Source organism: Oncorhynchus clarkii, unplaced genomic scaffold, assembly GCF_045791955.1.
Source record: "Oncorhynchus clarkii lewisi isolate Uvic-CL-2024 unplaced genomic scaffold, UVic_Ocla_1.0 unplaced_contig_11072_pilon_pilon, whole genome shotgun sequence".
Lineage (NCBI taxonomy): Eukaryota > Metazoa > Chordata > Actinopteri > Salmoniformes > Salmonidae > Oncorhynchus > Oncorhynchus clarkii.
The window spans coordinates 17,999-37,994 of record NW_027257930.1 but is presented as its reverse complement, the minus strand read 5'-3'; the positions used below and the strand labels follow the sequence as shown (position 1 = coordinate 37,994).

Sequence of the window (19,996 nt, the reverse complement as noted above, 5' to 3'; positions counted from 1 at the left end):
CTCCATGATGATGTTAACTCTCTCTGTTAGCTCCACTTCCCTCCATTATTATGTTAACTCTCTCTGTTAGCTCCACTTCCCTTCATGATGATGTTAACTCTCTCTGTTAGCTCCACTTCCCTCCATGATGATGTTAGCTCCACTTCCCTCCATGATGTTAACTCTCTCTGTTAGCTCCACTTCCCTCCATGATGATGTTAACTCTCTCTGTTAGCTCCACTTCCCTCCATGATGATGTTAACTCTCTCTGTTAGCTCCACTTCCCTCCATGATGATGTTAACTCTCTCTGTTAGCTCCACTTCCCTCCATGATGATGTTAACTCTCTCTGTTAGCTCCACTTCCCTCCATTATGATGTTAACTCTCTCTGTTAGCTCCACTTCCCTTCATGATGATGTTAACTCTCTCTGTTTGCTCCACTTCCCTTCATGATGATGTTAACTCTCTCTGTTAGCTCCACTTCCCTCCATGATGATGTTAACTCTCTCTGTTAGCTCCACTTCCCTTCATGATGATGTTAACTCTCTCTGTTAGCTCCACTTCCCTTCATGATGATGTTAACTCTCTCTGTTAGCTCCACTTCCCTCCATGATGATGTTAACTCTCTCTGTTAGCTCCACTTCCCTCCATGATGATGTTAACTCTCTGTTAGCTCCACTACCCTCCATGATGATGTTAACTCTCTCTGTTAGCTCCGCTTCCCTCCATGATGATGTTAACTCTCTCGGTTAGCTCCACTTCCCTCCATGATGATGTTAACTCTCTCGGTTAGCTCCACTTCCCTCCATGATGATGTTAGCTCCACTTCCCTCCATGATGTTAACTCTCTCTGTTAGCTCCACTTCCCTCCATGATGATGTTAACTCTCTCTGTTAGCTCCACTTCCCTCCATGATGATGTTAACTCTCTCTGTTAGCTCCACTTCCCTCCATGATGATGTTAACTCTCTCTGTTAGCTCCACTTCCCTCCATGATGATGTTAACTCTCTCTGTTAGCTCCACTTCCCTCCATTATGATGTTAACTCTCTCTGTTAGCTCCACTTCCCTTCATGATGATGTTAACTCTCTCTGTTAGCTCCACTTCCCTCCATGATGATGTTAGCTCCACTTCCCTCCATGATGTTAACTCTCTCTGTTAGCTCCACTTCCCTCCATGATGATGTTAACTCTCTCTGTTAGCTCCACTTCCCTCCATGATGATGTTAACTCTCTCTGTTAGCTCCACTTCCCTCCATGATGATGTTAACTCTCTCTGTTAGCTCCACTTCCCTTCATGATGATGTTAACTCTCTCTGTTAGCTCCACTTCCCTCCATGACGATGCTAACTCTCTCTGTTAGCTCCACTTCCCTCCATGATGATGTTAACTCTCTCTGTTAGCTCCACTTCCCTCCATGACGATGCTAACTCTCTCTGTTAGCTCCACTTTGCACTTGCCTCTGGTAGCAATACACTGTGCTAACATTAGCCCAGACTAGTTCCTGTAGATTCATGTTTTGTGGGTTTAATTTCCACATCTGTATAACAATTCAATAATGATGAGACTGGAGACAGGAATCAGTTCAACAATTTATCTGGAACGTGATCATCTCAACACATACAAACCCCCATGATGCTCTGCGGCACAACCCCAATATACAACAAATACATAAATAAATAAGTAAGTGGACACTAAACAAAACTCAGAGGAATTTAAATGTTTAGTTGTAGAAAGTAGGACCATGGGACAGGGTCAGAAAGGTCAGTATGTTTGATACCTGGTTACAGAGGTGACATAACAAGCATAAGGTCCATTATAACACAGTGAAGTAGGGCCATGGGACAGGGTCAGAAAGGTCAGTATGTTTGATGCCTGGTTACAGAGGTGACATAACAAGCATAAGGTCCATTATAACACAGTGAAGTAGGGCCATGGGACAGGGTCAGAATTGTCAGTATGTTTGATACCTGGTTACAGAGGTGACATAACAAGCATAAGGTCCATTATAACACAGTGAAGTAGGGCCATGGGACAGGGTCAGAATTGTCAGTATGTTTGATACCTGGTTACAGAGGTGACATAACAAACATGAGGTCCATTATAACACAGTGAAGTAGAGTTGTTAGCTAAAAGCAGACATGGACAGTGAGACGGTGTGAGGAGGTCAGGGGTCAAACACTAGAACAGGACAGGTAGAAATGGCAGGGCTGGAAATAGACAGAGACACATTCTGATCATGGCTCAGACCTGACCTGAGACACCCAATCAGAAGATGTCATAACAAAGTCCTGACCTGAGACACCCAATCAGAAGATGTCATAACAAAGTCCTGACCTGAGACACCCAATCAGAAGATGTCATAACAAAGTCCTGGCCAGTAGGCTATATGGGCTTTCCTTTCATCAACATCCAAAACATTTAAATTAGGCATCTGTCAATAAAAAGCCCCTTTAGAGCTATAAAGAAAGGACACGACTTCCGCCTTGTTAGGCGGGCGACGTCACCGACATTCTAGCCATCGCTGATCCATTTTTCATTTTCCATTTGTTTTGCCTTGTTTCACATCACACCTGCTTTCAATCCCATCAATGACATGTTGTGTATTTAACCTTGTCTTTCCCCTCATGTCCTTGTTGTTTGATTGTACCCACTTTTTATTATTTTTGTATATTTTGGTATTTTTTAGCGACTCCGTTTATATCAAGTTCATTCTCCTTCCGACCATTACAGATGGAATGACTTCAGAGTAACATCATATCAAACATAAAACATTTACAACTGATCTTTTTTATTACACTGAACAATAAAATTAACCGTGTGTGTCAATGTGGGTGTTTGTGTGTGTGTGTGTCAATGCGTGTGTGTGTGTGTGTGTGTGTGTGTCAATGTGTGTGTGTGTCAATGTGTGTGTGTGTGTGTGTGTGTGTGTGTGTGTGTGTGTGTGTCCAGTGTGTGTGTCCAGTGTGTCCAGTGTGTGTGTGTCTGTGTGTCAGGTTATTATTTACAGGGACACTGAGGATTCATCACAAACCCAAAACCCTGCATAGAGGGGCTCAGTGAATGTGGAGGTGAATGTGATCAGGTGGGTCAGTTTGTCAGAGGAGGCTCTATAGAAGGACAGAGTGCCGGCTGACCAGTCCAGATACACTCCTACTCTGTAGGGGCTGGAGGAGGGGACGTCTATGGTAGTGGGATTATTATTGTGCCAGGCAATGTAATGGTTGTCAAAGCAGAACAGACTCCAGGAATTGTCATTCCATCCAAGACAACAGTTCTTAACCCTTCCTCTCCTGCTCATTCCTTTATATGTCACTCCAATAGCAGCCCGTCTCCCACTCCACTCTACCTCCCAGTAACAGCGCCCATTCAGACCCTCTCTACACAGCACCTGTTCACAGTCCTCAAATCTGTCTGGGTGATCAGGATACGGCTGCTCCTCTGTCCTACATGTCACCTTTCTGTTCTCCTTAGACAGAGAGAGGAGTCTGTTTACTGTGTTTGGGTCCAGTGTGAGATCACAGACATCTGATGGATGAAACCAGACACAATATTAGAAATCATAATCATTCACATTAGAATTTTAACTCACTTTTCACTAATTAATTTAATGTAGATGTTTCTAGGTATCAAAAGGAGAAGTTAAGGTAACTTGAGACTTGTTGAATGATCATATGTTATACTGTATGGTAACATAAAACACACTTATTCACATTAATCACACACACACACACACACACAAACACACACACACGTATGCATCATGAACACAAACACATTTCTTATGTAACACGACCACGCACACATAGACACACACATACACATTGTCAAAGCAACTCTTTGTAAACTTTGGTGTCCCTGATTTCTGCTTCTGTAGAACTACAGCTGATATTTAATATGACCAAGTCAGTAATGATGGTGGTCTTTGACTTTGACTTAACTTGAATTAAGACTTAATCTTAGTCATATTCTTCTCAGCAGTCAACACTCACATTTTCTAAGTCCAGGGTTCATTGTGTTCTCTCCACCATGTTCCACACTGTAGCGGTAAGCAGAAGACCAGACAGTCATTGAGGGATACACCTGAACACTCACACACACACACACACACACACACACACACACACACACACACACACACACACACACACACACTCACACTCACACACACAACTTTGTACAAGTCGTGGTCAGAATGTTTGTCTTAACTAGCCTGATAAGTCAAACATGTCTGATATGAACATTGACATAAACCCTCTACATACTTGAGTTTCTCCAGTCTGCAGTGTGGATCCTCCAGTCTAGCAGAGAGCAGTCTGACTCCTGAGTCTCCTGGGTGATTGTAGCTCAGGTCCAGCTCTCTCAGGTGTGAGGGGTTTGACCTCAGAGCTGAGACCAGAGAAGCACAGCCTTCCTCTGTGACTAGACAGCCTGACAGCCTGCAAAGAGTCAAATCATATTAACATCACACTGACATTCTTTGGTGGTGAAAATAGTGACAATATATTTTTTCAGCATATTCAGATACATCAGTGTCCTGAAACCTGCCATATCTATTTAGAAATTAATATAGAATTATTATAAATGATCATGATATTACTTGTAGAGTACAAATATTTTCAATATTACGTAATAAGTAAAAATGCAAATACAAATATTATAGTAGACTGACCAGACCAGTTTAAAAAGCAGTATCAGTCACAAGACAGACAGTGAGGTATCAGATTTAGATTGTATTGAGTATACAGTCTACACCATATCTATTTAGACAGTGAGGAATCAGATTTAGATTGTATTGAGTATACAGTCCACACCATATCTATTTAGACAGTGAGGAATCAGATTTAGATTGTATTGAGTATACAGTCCACAACATATCTATTTAGACAGTGAGGTATCAGATTTAGATTGTATTGAGTAAACAGTCCACACCATATCTATTTTGACAGTGAGGTATCAGATTTAGATTGTATTGAGTATACAGTCCACACCATATCTATTTAGACAGTGAAGAATCAGATTTAGATTGTATTGAGTATACAGTCCACACCATATCTATTTAGACAGTGAGGTATCAGATTTAGATTGTATTGAGTATACAGTCCACACCATATCTATTTAGACAGTGAGGAATCAGATTTAGATTGTATTGAGTATACAGTCCACACCATATCTATTTAGACAGTGAGGTATCAGATTTAGATTGTATTGAGTATATAGTCCACACCATATCTATTTAGACAGTGAGGAATCAGATTTAGATTGTATTGAGTATACAGTCTACACCATATCTATTTAGACAGTGAGGTATCAGATTTAGATTGTATTGAGTATACAGTCCACACCATATCTATTTAGACAGTGAGGTATCAGATTTAGATTGTATTGAGTAGACAGTCCACACCATATCTATTTAGACAGTGAGGAATCAGATTTAGATTGTATTGAGTATACAGTCCACAACATATCTATTTTGACAGTGAAGTTAACATTTTAAATGTGTCTCTATACTCCAACATTTGGATTTGAGATCAAATGTTTCATATGAGGTGACAGTATATAATGTCACCTTGAATTTAAGGATATTGTGTGTGTGTCTCCAGTGTTAATGTTTTGTATTTACTTATTTAACCAGGCAAGTCAGTTATTAAGAACAAATTATTATTTACAATGACGGCCTACCCCGGCCAAACCCGGATGACGGAGGCCAATTGTGTGCCGCCCAATAACAGCCAGATGTGGATTCAAACCAGGGACTGTAGTCACGCCTTTAGTACTGAGAAGCAGTGCCTCGAACACTGCGTCACTCTGGAGCCCAGTGTATGTGTCCAGTGTGTGTGTGTTTGTGTGTGTGTGTCCAGTGTGTGTGTGTTTGTGTGTGTGTGTCCAGTGTGTGTGTGTTTGTGTGTGTGTGTCCAGTGTTCGTGTGTGTCCAGTGTTCGTGTGTGTGGCCAGTGTTCGTGTGTGTGTGTGTGTGTGTGTGAGTCCAGTGTTTGTGTGTCCAGTGTGTGTGTGTGTGTGTCAGTGTTCGTGTGTGTGTCCAATGTGTGTGTGTGTGTGTCCAATGTGTGTGTGTGTGTGTCCAATGTGTGTGTGTGTGTGTCCAATGTGTGTGTGTGTGTGTGTGTGTGTCCAATGTGTGTGTGTGTGTGTCCAATGTGTGTGTGTGTGTGTCCAATGTGTGTGTGTGTGTGTGTGTGTGTGTGTGTGTGTCCAATGTGTGTGTGTGTGTGTGTGTGTGTCCAATGTGTGTGTGTGTGTGTGTGTGTGTGTGTGTGTGTGTGTGTGTGTGTGTGTCCAATGTGTGTGTGTGTGTGTGTGTCCAATGTGTGTGTGTGTGTGTGTGTGTGTGTCCAATGTGAGTGTGTGTTAGGGATGGGCGGTATTTCATTATATTGATGCAGGTACCCGTTTTTACTTTACCTTCTATATTTGAATTTGGTATTTGAATGTGGTTTGTTGTATGTGATACATCATGTGTAATGTACATTTTTATAGTTTACTTCGATACTTGAGTCATCTCTCTCCGCTCTTTCTCTCTGTTCCACTTTCCACAGTGACCTAGCCATGTCCCATATCATTCAAGGAGCGCTTTTGATGTTCCTCAACCACGAGACACTTGCGTTCAGTCTGCCTGGTCAATGCAGCACATGGAACAATGTTGATGAAAACAATGCTGTTTTCACTTTGCTTCTTAATATAAATCCACTAGCGTTCTATAATGACACTATTAGTTTGTGTTTCTTACATAAGCAAGCAAAACAGTTTGTCTTTTTAATTTCTTCGTAAGTTGCCCTTGTTAGATGGTAATTGTTAGCCGCTAATGCTAATAGCTTGCCAGCTACTAAATGTACTGAGTAAGAGCAAACGTGGCTAGATTATACAGCCTGATAATACCAGCAAAACAGCTACTTTGTCTTTTCTTAGCAAGTTGCCCTAAATCTTGTGAGACGCTAATTGTTTGCCACTAATGCTAATATCTAGCTAGCTAGCTAATAAATGTACTGAGTCAGAGCAAACGCAGCCTGATAATACCAGTGTAGACCTAAATCAGCATGTTGATTGTGCAACAGTATCTTCTAAATCAAAGAGGAATATGCAAAGCAAGAATATGTTAGCTTCATGAAGTAGCTAAGAGAAAAGACTAAACCTTATAGGGTCCCCTAGGAAACACTTATCAACACTTTAGTTCCTACCCTGTCACAATAACTCCTCCCTGGCATTTTAATTTGTTGTCATGTCAAACACTGTATTCAACGTGCCCACTATTATATTCTAACTATAGAATTAGAATAGTCATTCTATTTCCATGATTTCAACAGTTTTGCTCTAATTCACAAATCAAATCGGAATTGCAACATTTGGTTTAAAAAGAAGTCCTAGATGATTTGCCAATATCTTGCAGCCCTACATGGCAGTGTAGAAATTATCTCAATTGAGCAGTGGTGTAAAGTACTTAGGAAAAATACTTTCAAGTACTACTTAAGTATTTTTTGGGTATCTGTACTTTACTATTATTTTACATTTTCACAACTTTACTTTAATACATTCCTAAAGAAAATACTGCACTTTTTACTCCATACATTTTCCCTGACACCTAAAAGTACTCGTTACATTTTGAATGCTTAGCAGGACAGGAAAATGGTCCAATTCACATGCTTATCAAGAGAACATCCCTGGTCATCCATACTGCCTCTGATCTGGCAGACTCACTAAACAGAGAACATCCCTGGTCATCCCTACTGCCTCTGATCTGGAGGACTCACTAAACAGAGAACATCCCTGGTCATCCCTACTGCCTCTGATCTGGAGGACTCACTAAACAGAGAACAACCCTGGTCATCACTACTGCCTCTGATCAGGAGGACTCACTAAACAGAGAACATCCCTGGTCATCCCTACTGCCTCTGATCTGGAGGACTCACTAAACAGAGAACATCCCTGGTCATCCCTACTGCCTCTTATCTGGAGGACTCACTAAACAGAGAACAACCCTGGTCATCACTACTGCCTATTATCTGGAGGACTCACTAAACAGAGAACAACCCTGGTCAATCCTACTGCCTCTGATCTGGAGGACTCACTAAACAGAGAACATCCCAGGTCATCCCTACTGCCTCTTATCTGGCAGACTCACTATACAGAGAACATCCCTGGTCATCCCTACTGCCTCTGATCTGGAGGACTCACTAAACAGAGAACATCCCTGGTCATCCCTACTGCCTCTGATCTGGAGGAATCACTAAACACAAATGATTTGCTTTTAAATGGTGTCTGAGTGTTGGAGTGTGAACCTGGCTATCCATAAATAAAAAATGTTTAAAAAAATGGTGCCATCTGCTTAAAATAAGGACTTTGAAATCATTGTAACTTTTATTTTTGATACCTAAGTACATTTGATCAAAAGGAAAATGTAACCTTTATTTAACTTAGCAAGTCAGTTAACCTGCTGCTGGCGTCCCATCTGGCCAACATCCTGTGAAATTGCAGAAATTCAAAAATACAATATTCGTAATATTAAACATTCATAACATACAAGTGTCCAACATCATTTAAAAGCTTAACTTCTTGTTAAAGAACAAATTCTTATTTACGATGACGGCCTACCAGGAACAGTGGGTTCATGAAATCACTGCGGATCTGATGAACAGTTATCACTTGTTGAGCAACTAGAGGAATACTGACCTCAGAGTCTCCAGTTTACAGTGGGGATTCCCCAGTCCAGCAGAGAGCAGCTTCACTCCTGAATCCTTCAGGTCATTGTTACTCAGGTCCAGCTCTCTCAGGTGTGAGGGGTTTGACTCCAGAGCTGAGACCAGAGAAGCACAGCCTTCCTCTGTGACTCCACAGTCTGACAGCCTGACAAAGAGATCATCATGACTTCACAAACACATTGTTAATTTAACACCAGTAGTGTAGAAGGACAATGGCAGAGGCATTTGGTTTATTCTCTCAAACAACATATAGATTCATCTCCGTCTCCAAGAATTGAATGGTCATAATGTTATACTAATGTGCAAATCAATGCATTTATTCAATGTGTTTTTCACTATATTAAATACATATTATAATACATATTTTTCTCTAAACTGAATATTTCCTCCTGATGATGAGTTCTTATATGTCATTTTATTTACTCACAGAACAGCTCTGGAGGCTTTGACCACTGGCAGCAGCCTCAGAAGACCTTCCTCTGATCTGGAGTATTTCTTCAGGTCAAACACATCCAGCTCCTTTTCTGAAGTCAGCAACACAAAGACCAGAGCTGACCACTGTGCAGGTGACAGGTTGGGTTTTGAGAGACTTCCTGATCTCAGGTAGCTTTGGATCTCCTCCACTAGAGAATGGTCATTCAGTTCATTCAGACAGTGGAACAGATTGATGCTCCTCTCTGGAGAGGGATTCTCCCTGATCTTCTCCTTGATGTACTTGACTGTTTCTTCATGGGTCTGTGAGCTGCTTCTTGTCTTTGTCAGTAGACCTCGTAAGTGCTTCTGATTGGACTCCAGTGAGAGGCCCAGAAGGAAGCGGAGGAAAAGGTCCAGGTTTCCTGTCTCACTTTGTAAGGCTTTATCCACAGCACTCTTGTAGAAAGTAACTTCAGGCTCGTCGTTTGTTTGCAGTTCGGCCATTAGATTCTCATTGTTGTTGATGAATGAGAGGAACACATATACAGCAGCCAGAAACTCCTGAATGCTCAGATGGACAAAGCAGTACACCGTGCCCTGGTACAGCCCACATTCCTCTTTAAAGAGCTGTGAGCACAATCCTGAGTACACTGAGGCTTCATTGACATCAATGCCAGCCTCTTTCAGGTCTTCTTCATAGAAAATCAGATTGCCTTTCACAAGCTGTTGAAAAGCCAGTTTTCCCAGTGACAGAATGCTCTCTTTATTGCAGTGTGGACCTGTCTCTTCTTTCCCAAGATACTTTTCATTCTTCTGTTTGGTATGAAACTCCACAAGGTGTGTGTACATCTCAGTCAGAGTCTTGGGCATCTCTTCTCTCTTATGTTTTAGCATGTGTTCAAGGACTGTTGCAGAAATCCAACAGAAGACTGGAATGTGGCACATGATGTGGAGGCTCCTTGATGTCTTTATGTGTGAGATGATTCTGCTGGCCAGGTCCTCATCACTGAATCTCTTCCTGAAGTACTCCTCCTTCTGTGGGTCATTGAACCCTCGTACCTCTGTCACCTGGTCAACACACCCTGAAGGGATCTTATTGGCTGCTGCAGGTCGGGTAGTTATCCAGAGGAGAGCAGAGGGAAGCAGATTTCCCTTGATGAGATTTGTCAGCAGAACATCCACTGAGGTTGACTCTGTGACATCACAACAGATCTTGTTCTTCTCGAAGTCTAGGGGCAGTCGGCACTCATCCAGACCATCAAAGATGAACAGAAATTTGTACTTGTCGTAGTTGGAGATTCTTGATTGTTTGGTTTCCATTGAGAAGTGATTAAGAAGTTCAATCAAAGTGTGTTTGTCCCCTTTCATCAAATTCAGCTCCCGAAAAGGGAATGAAAATACAAATTGGACATCCTGATTTGCTTTTCCTTCAGCCCAGTCCAGAATGAACTTCTGCACAGAGACTGTTTTTCCAATGCCAGCGACTCCCTTTGTCAGCACAGTTCTGATAAGTTTGTCTTGTCCAGTTAAGGGTTTAAAGATGTCGTTACATTTGATTGCAGTCTCTGGTCTTGCTTGTTTCCTGGTTGTTGTCTCAATCTGTCTCAGCTCATGTTCCTTATTGACCTCTCCTGTTCCACCCTCTGTGATGTAGAGCTCTGTGTAGATATTATTGAGAAGTGTTGGGTTTCCTTGTTTAGCGATCCCCTCAAATACACATTGAAACTTCTTCTTTAGATTAGATTTGAGTTCACGTTGGCAAATCACAGCAAGCTCATCTGAATGAAGAAATAACACAGAGGATATTAATATTATGTCTGTTTTAATGACTACAGTATTCTAGGACTGTTATAAAGTTTTAAATTATTATAATTTATTCTCTTATCTGACTGTATAAATGTGTAAATGTTTTCATAATGCATTACAGACTGGTGTGACTGATTACATTATTATTGGTATTATTGATGGTATTATTAATGTTGTCTCTCTCTCTCTAAATTAATCACCACAACACATCCCTGCTGCTTCTTGATTAGGTCACTAGGTGTTGTGTTAAGGCTGCTACAATATCATTGAGTTACACAGCTACTTTAGCTGTACTTTAGCTACAGCTTTTAAATGTTATAAAACAGCATTCAACATGAGGCAGACAGATCTTACATTTCTCCAGTGTGTCAGCAAGTTCCTTCTGGTTCATTTTCCTCAGGATGTGCAGTGTGATCTTCAGAGCCCCCTCTCTGGCACTGCTCTCCTGCTTCTCATCTTCAGCGTCCACCACTTCCTGCTTCTGACTCTCAAAGCCTTCTGGGAGTTCTGGACTAAGAATCCTCTTGAACATCTTCATCTCATTCTTCACAAATGTCATAATATTCTCTTCAAGCACCTGAAATAAATCAAGTAAATCAGTTAAGCAAGAGACTAAATGCTTTCTCATCAACACATTCATGAATGATTGACAGATCAACTTTACTTGAGGTAAACAAAAACAAATGTACATAACAGGACCACATACACTGAATATGGAGTCCAGGTCTGTTTGATGACTCTGGGAAGACTGACCACTGAGAATCTCTGACTCTGATCTCTCCCGTTGGTTTCTATGGAGAAAACACACACACACACACACACACACACACACACACACACACACACACACACACACACACACACACACACACACACACACACACACACACACACACACACACACACACACACACACACACACACACACAGGGAGGGAATGTGCTGTTTGTTTAATGTTGTATTAGGACTATGAAAATGGACAAAATGAGTAGCCTATGGATTATGAAAACAACAACAATAAATGGGAAAATGGGAGAGGAGAAATTACTAGAGACAGTGTTGTTTAACTCACTGACCATTACCCATGAGTTCTTCTTACCTTTGTTCAGTAGAAAAGTCTTCCTCTCTAAAGAATATAGGTATTTCCATAGACTTTCTAAACGTTATAGGACGATCCATAGACCAGTCACTCTTCATGGACACACAGCTGGGAACAGGGGAGGCTGGTCTCTCCTGCTTGATTGGGCTTCAACACAACAGAGACAAACATTTCATCTCTCATCTACTCTGAGCTCAGATGGGGAAACATAAGTTTCATTCCAAAACGCTATATATCCATTTTCAGAAATGTTGGTAAAGTAGCCTAAACATGAATTCCCAGAATAACGTATTTTCCATGTACATTGTCATTGTCATATTCATCAACCAGGATCGAGCCGCTCTGCATTCACTAGTCAACTAGTAGTCAACTCAGCCCTGCTCACTGCTCACAACTCCAGGAGCTTGAGGTAACTTTAGTTAGTTCCAAGATGGCGTAGCAGTCAGACGTCTTGTCGTGTCGTGTCCCTTGTATATATCGTTTTTTTACATATTTTTCTTCGCATATCTTTAAAAAACATTTTGCTAAACCTCAACTTCTAAATACTCTCCTGCAACCCGCCTCACCCAATGTAGCTATTTCTGCTTTTTTCTCTAAAGTATTTATATTTACTTCGGATCCGGAACCCCTCAACTGAAGCTAGCCAGCTAACTACCAGCAAAACATTGTTAGCGGTCATCAGCTAACCGGTCATCAGCTAACCTTTAGCTCGGAAAGCTCGGAAAGCTCTCGCCAGTTCGAGCAACGCGACTCTAACCAGAGCATAACAGACCAATTATTTTTATCCCTGGATTCCCACTGCAAACGGAACATTTTCAGCTGGATCTTCACAACTAGCTAACCGCAACCCCGGATGATTACTCCTGGCTAGCGTTTCCACCCACTTAGCCTGAAGCTATCCCGGCCAGAGCTCCTGTGCTACCACCGAAGCATACTCCTGGGCTACAATATCCGGACCCACGACCGGTCTATCGATGTCACCGCATGAAGAGGCATAAACAGACTCACCCCATTGCGACGTCCCCCAAAGGCTAACTTTCTAGCCCTTGCTATCTGGTTGCTTGCTAATTTGGCCTGCTAACTGCTAGCTTGTTTTTCCCCGGTCCGCTAACTGCTACCTTGTTTAGTCCCGGCCTACTAACTGTTAGCTTGTTAGCACAGGCCTGCTAACTAACTGTCTGAATCGCCGCGTCCCAACCACTCACTGGACCCATATTTACTTTCAATCTCTTTTCAATTTTTTTATTCGATTATACCTTCCGGTAACCTGCCTCACCCAATCTGATACGGAATCGCTATTATTTTTAATTTTTAGAACACATTCAAGAACCTCCAGAAGCTAACTAGCTACAAGCTATTTAGTCATTGTTAGCCACTGCTAGCGGCTTTTACCTTCTGCACAGCCAGACAGTTTTTTTAACCTGAATAATACTCGCCAGTCTAGCTTCCCTGCCCCATCCACCGCTGCCCCCTGGACACTGATCACTTGGCTACATAGCTGATGCATGCTGGACTGTCCATTAATCACGGTACTCCATTCTGCTTGTTTATGTTTTATCTGTCGGCCCCAGCTGCACTCAGGCTCTGTGTGTTGTTAATCCGACCCTCCCTGCCTAGTCAACGCCATTTTACCTGCTGTTGTTGTGCTAGCTGATTAGCTGTTGTTGTCTCATCTACTGTTTTAGCTAGCTCTCCCAATTCAACACCTGTGATTACTATATGCCTCGCTGTATGTCTCTCTCAAATGTCAATATGTCTTGTATACTGTTGTTCAGGTTAGTTATCTTTGTTTTAGTTTACAATGGAGCCCCTAGTTCCACTCTTCATACCCCTGATACCTCATTTGTCCCACCTCCCACACATGTGGTGACCTCACCCATTACAACCAGCATGTCCAGAAATACAACTTCTCTCATCATCACCCAGTGCCTGGGCTTACCTCCGCTGTACCCGCACCCCACCACACCCCTGTCTGCGCATTATGCCCTGAATATATTCTACCATGCCCAGAAATCTGCTCCTTTTATTCTCTGTCTCCAATGCTCTAGGCGACCAGTTTTGATAGCCTTTAGCTGCACCCTCATACTACTCCTCTCTGTTCTTCGGTAAACCCAGGCCCTGCATGTAAACCCAGGCCTTGCATGTCCCCAGGCACCCTCATTTGTTGACTTCTGTGATCGAAAAAGCCTTGGTTTCATGCATGTCAACATCAGAAGCCTCCTCCCTAAGTTTGTTTTGCTCACTGCTTAAGCACACTCTGCTAACCCTGATGTCCTTGCCGTGTCTGAATCCTGGCTCAGGAAGGCCACCAAAAATTCGGAGATTTCCATATCCAACTATAACATTTTCCGTCAAGATAGAACTGCCAAAGGGGGAGGAGTTGCAGTCTACTGCAGAGATAGCTTGCAAAGTAATGTCATACTTTCCAGGTCCATACCCAAACAGTTCGAACTACTAATTTTAAAAATTACTCTCTCCAGAAATAAGTCTCTTACTGTTGTCGCCTGCTACCGACCCCCCTCAGCTCCTAGCTGTGCCCTGGACACCATTTGTGAATTGATCGCCCCCCATCTAGCTTCAGAGTTTGTTCTGTTAGGTGACCTAAACTGGGATATGCTTAACACCCCGGCAGTCCTACAATCTAAGCTAGATGCCCTCAATCTCACACAAATCATCAAGGAACCCACCAGGTACAATCTTAAATCTGTAAACAAGGGCACCCTCATAGACGTCATCCTGACCAACTGGCCCTCCAAATACACCTCCGCTGTCTTCAACCAGGATCTCAGCGATCACTGCCTCATTGCCTGTATCCGCTACGGAGCCGCAGTCAAACGACCACCCCTCATCACTGTCAAACGCTCCCTAAAACACGTTTGTGAGCAGGCCTTTCTAATCGACCTGGCCCGGGTATCCTGGAAGGACATTGACCTCATCCCGTCAGTTGAGGATGCCTGGTCATTCTTTAAAAGTAACTTCCTCACCATTTTAGATAAGCATGCTCCGTTCAAAAAATGCAGAAGTAAGAACAGATATAGCCCTTGGTTCACTCCAGAACTGACTGCACTCGACCAGCACAAAAACATCCTGTGGCGGACTGCAATAGCATCGAATAGTCCCCGCGATATGCAACTTTTCAGGAAAGTCAGGAACCAATACACGCAGTCAGTCAGGAAAGCTAAGGCCAGCTTCTTCAGGCAGAAATTTGCATCCTGTAGCTCCAACTCCAAAACGTTCTGGGACAATGTGAAGTCCATGGAGAACAAGAGCACCTCCTCCCAGCTGCCCACTGCACTGAGGCTAGGTAACACGGTCACCACCGATAAATCCATGATTATCGAAAACTTCAACAAGCATTTCTCAACGGCTGGCCATGCCTTCCGCCTGGCTACTCCAACCTCGGCCAACAGCTCCGCCCCCCCCCCCCGCAGCTACTCGCCCAAGCCTCTCCAGGTTCTCCTTTACCCAAATCCAGATAGCAGATGTTCTGAAAGAGCTGCAAAACCTGGACCCGTACCAATCAGCTGGGCTTGACAATCTGGACCCTCTATTTCTGAAACTATCCGCCGCCATTGTCGCAACCCCTATTACCAGCCTGTTCAACCTCTCTTTCATATCGTCTGAGATCCCCAAGGATTGGAAAGCTGACGCAGTCATCCCCCTCTTCAAAGGGGGAGACACCCTGGACCCAAACTGTTACAGACCTATATCCATCCTGCCCTGCCTATCTAAGGTGTTTGAAAGCCAAGTCAACAAACAGGTCACTGACCATCTCGAATCCCACCGTACCATCTCCGCTGTGCAATCTGGTTTCCGAGCCGGTCACGGGTGCACCTCAGCCACGCTCAAGGTACTAAACGATATCATAACCGCAATCGATAAAAGACAGTACTGTGCAGCCGTCTTCATCTACCTTGCCAAGGCTTTCGACTCTGTCAATCACCATATCCTTTCGGCAGACTCAGTAGCCTCGGTTTTTCTGATGACTGCCTTGCCTGGCTCACCAACTACTTTGCAGACAGAGTTCAGTGTGTCAAATCGGAGGGCATGCTGTCCGGTCCTCTGGCAGTCTCTATGGGGGTGCCACAGGGTTCAATTCTCCGGCCGACTCTTTTCTCTGTATATATCAATGATGTTGCTCTTGCTGCGGGCGATTCCCTGATCCACCTCTACACAGACGACACCATTCTATAAACTTCTGGCCCGTCCTTGGACACTGTGCTATCTAACCTCCAAACGAGCTTCAATGCCATACAACACTCCTTCCGTGGCCTCCAACTGCTCTTAAACGCTAGTAAAACCAAATGCATGCTTTTCAACCGTTCGCTGCCTGCACCCGCACGCCTGACTAGCATCACCACCCTGGATGGTTCCAACCTTGAATATGTGGACATCTATAAGTACCTAGGTGTCTGGCTAGACTGTAAACTCTCCTTCCAGACTCATATCAAACATCTCCAATCGAAAATCAAATCTAGAGTTGGCTTTCTATTCCGCACCAAAGCCTCCTTCACTCACGCCGCCAAACTTACCCTAGTAAAACTGACTATCCTACCGATCCTCGACTTTGGCGATGTCATCTACAAAATTGCTTCCAACACTCTACTCAGCAAACTGGATGCAGTTTATCACAGTGCCATCCGTTTTGTCACTAAAGCACCTTATACCACCCACCACTGCGACCTGTATGCTCTAGTCGGCTGGCCCTCGCTACATATTCGTCGCCAGACACACTGGCTCCAGGTCATCTACAAGTCCATGCTAGGTAAAGCTCCGCCTTATCTCAGTTCACTGGTCACGATGGCAACACCCACACACGTAGCACGTGCTCCAGCAGGTGTATCTCGCTGATCATCCCTAAAGCCAACACCTCATTTGGCCGCCTTTCGTTCCAGTTCTCTGCTGCCTGTGAATGGAACGAATTGCAAAAATCGCTGAAGTTGGAGACTTTTATCTCCCTCACCAACTTCAAACATCTGCTATCTGAGCAGCTAACCGATCGCTGCAGCTGTACATAGTCTATCGGTAAATAGCCCACCCATTTTTTACCTACCTCATCCCCATACTGTTTTTATTTATTTACTTTTTTGCTCTTTTGCACACCAGTATCTCTACCTGTACATGACCATCTGATCATTTATCACTCCAGTGTTATTCTGCAAAATTTTAATTATTTGCCTACCTCCTCATGCCTTTTGCACACAATGTATATAGACTCTCCTTTTTTTCTACTGTGTTATTGACTTGTTAATTGTTTACTCCATGTGTAACTCTGTGTTGTCTGTTCACACTGCTATGCTTTATCTTGGCCAGGTCGCAGTTGTAAATGAGAACTTGTCCTCAACTAGCCTGGTTAAATAAAGGTGAAAAAAAAAAAAAAAAAAACTTTGCTAACTGGGAGGGTTGCATGATGTCATTTATTGGAGGGCTGCACTTGTCTTTTCTCTTCAGAGGCTGTTAAGAAATGAACTTCCTAACCTCCTATAAAGGGTTCTATATATATTCTATATATACTGTATACTCAGACACTTCCTAACCTCCTATAAAGGGTTCTATATATATGCTATATATACTGTATACTCAGACACTTCCTAACCTCCTATAAAGGGTTTTATATATATTCTATATATACTGTATACTCAGACACTTCCTAACCTCCTATAAAGGGTTCTATATATATTCTATATATACTGTATACTCAGACACTTCCTAACCTCCTATAAAGGGTTCTATATATATTATATACATACTGTATACTCAGACACTTCCTGACCTCCTATAAAGGGTTCTATATATATTCTATATATACTGTATACTCAGACACTTCCTAACCTCCTATAAAGGGTTTTACATATATTCTATATATACTGTATACTCAGACACTTCCTAACCTCCTATAAAGGATTCTATATATGTTCTATATATACTGTATACTCAGACCTTCCTAACCTCCTATAAAGGGTTCTATATATATTCTATATATACTGTATACTCAGACACTTCCTAACCTCCTATAAAGGATTCTATATATATTCTATATATACTGTATACTCAGACACTTCCTAACCTCCTATAAAGGATTCTATATATATTCTATATATACTGTATATTCAGACACTTCCTAACCTCCTATAAAGGGTTCTATATATATTCTATATATACTGTATACTCAGACACTCCCTAACCCCCTATGAAGGGTTCTATATATCTTATATATATACTGTATACTCAGACACTTCCTGACCTCCTAGGGTTCTATATATTCTATATATACTGTATACGCAGACACTTCCTAACCTCCTATAAAGGGTTCTATATATATTCTATATATACTGTATACTCAGACACTTCCTAACCTCCTATAAAGGGTTTTATATATATTCTATATATACTGTATACTCAGACACTTCCTAACCTCCTATAAAGGGTTCTATATATATTCTATATATACTGTATACTCAGACACTTCCTAACCTCCTATAAAGGGTTTTATATATATTCTATATATACTGTATACTTAGACACTTCCTAACCTCCTATAAAGGGTTCTATATATATTCTATATATACTGTATACTCAGACACTTCCTAACCTCCTATAAAGGATTCTATATATATTCTATATATACTGTATACTCAGACACTTAATAACCTCCTATAAAGGGTTCTATATATATATTCTATATATACTGTATACTCAGACACTTCCTAACCTCCTATAAAGAGTTCTATATATACTGTATACTCAGACACTTCCTAACCTCCTATAAAGGGTTCTATATATATTCTATATATACTGCATACTCAGACAGGCTAACCTCCTATAAAGGGTTCTATATATATTCTATATATACTGTATACTCAGACACTTCCTAACCTCCTATAAAGGGTTCTATATATATTCTATATATACTGTATACTCAGACACTTCCTAACCTCCTATAAAGGGATCTATATATATTCTATATATTCTGTATTCTCAGACACTTCCTAACCTCCTATAAAGGGTTCTATATATATATTCTATATATACCGTATACTCAGACACTTCCTAACCTCCTATAAAGGGATCTATATATATTATATATATACTGTATACTCAGACACTTCCTAACCTCCTATAAAGGGTTCTATATATATTCTATATATACCGTATACTCAGACAGGCTAACCTCCTATAAAGGGTTCTATATATATTCTATATATACTGTATACTCAGACACTTCCTTACCTCCTGTAAAGGGTTCTATACAGAACCTCAGTGGCTCTGTATATTAAGAAGATAGACCTTTTTTGGTTTTAACAGGAGTGAAGAGTGTGTTGATATAACGGTAATATTGTCAGAATTCAGCTTGTAACAACGATCAGAATTAGTCAAAACAACAAGGTTATGATGACACATTAGGCAATAATTAATAGCAGGCTAAATTATTGTGTCATGCAAAAATTCTATAGATAATTTCTGATGAAAAATAACAAATGTGAAAAAATTGTGTATATAACGTTTTAGAAACAAACTCTTTAATAATTCTTAAACACATTGTCATCTCACCTCTTAGCTTTGGTGTCATGTTCCCCTGAGAGACTCATTTTAGAGGCAGGGACATCCTCTTCTTTCTCCCCTGAGAGTCTCATTTTAGTGGCAGGGTCCCCCTCATCTCTCTCCCCAGAGAGACTCATTTTAGAGTACTGACAACTAAACAGAGATCCAACATGTTGGTTGTGGTTAACACAGTGACAACTAAACAGAGATCCAACATGTTAGTTGTGGTTAACACAGTGACAACTAGACAGAGATCCAACATGTTGGTTGTGGTTAACACAGTGACAACTAAACAGAGATCCAACATGTTGGTTGTGGTTAACACAGTGACAACTAAACAGAGATCCAACATGTTGGTTGTGGTTAACACAGTGACAACTAAACAGAGATCCAACATGTTGGTTGTGGTTAACACAGTGACAACTAATTCCTGAATGTTCTCAT

The 19,996-nt window shown here is 41.8% G+C and overlaps 1 protein-coding gene across 1 annotated transcript; it reads right to left on the bottom strand.

Annotated features, from left to right (window-relative positions):
- Positions 1-2,981: 2,981 nt before the first annotated feature.
- On the bottom strand, positions 2,982-19,689 carry LOC139393688 (NLR family CARD domain-containing protein 3-like). The gene is made up of 9 exons (XM_071142032.1): positions 19,562-19,689; positions 12,011-12,157; positions 11,618-11,702; positions 11,266-11,488; positions 9,119-10,889; positions 8,663-8,836; positions 4,243-4,416; positions 3,970-4,016; positions 2,982-3,505 (listed from the first exon to the last, which is right to left on the bottom strand). The coding sequence occupies exons 1-9, from the start codon at positions 19,687-19,689 to the stop codon at positions 2,982-2,984; spliced, it is 3,273 nt and encodes a 1,090-aa protein (XP_070998133.1).
- Positions 19,690-19,996: the final 307 nt, after the last annotated feature.

Coding starts and splice junctions, on each gene's coding strand:
- LOC139393688 (XM_071142032.1), bottom strand. CDS start 19,689: ATGAGTCTCTCTGGGGAGAGAGATGAGGGGGACCCTGCCACTAAAATG. Junction 8,837..9,118: donor AAAGCCTCCAGAGCTGTTCT/GTGAGTAAATAA, acceptor TCTCTTTGTCAG/GCTGTCAGACTGTGGAGTCA. Junction 4,417..8,662: donor TGTAAACTGGAGACTCTGAG/GTCAGTATTCCT, acceptor GACTCTTTGCAG/GCTGTCAGGCTGTCTAGTCA.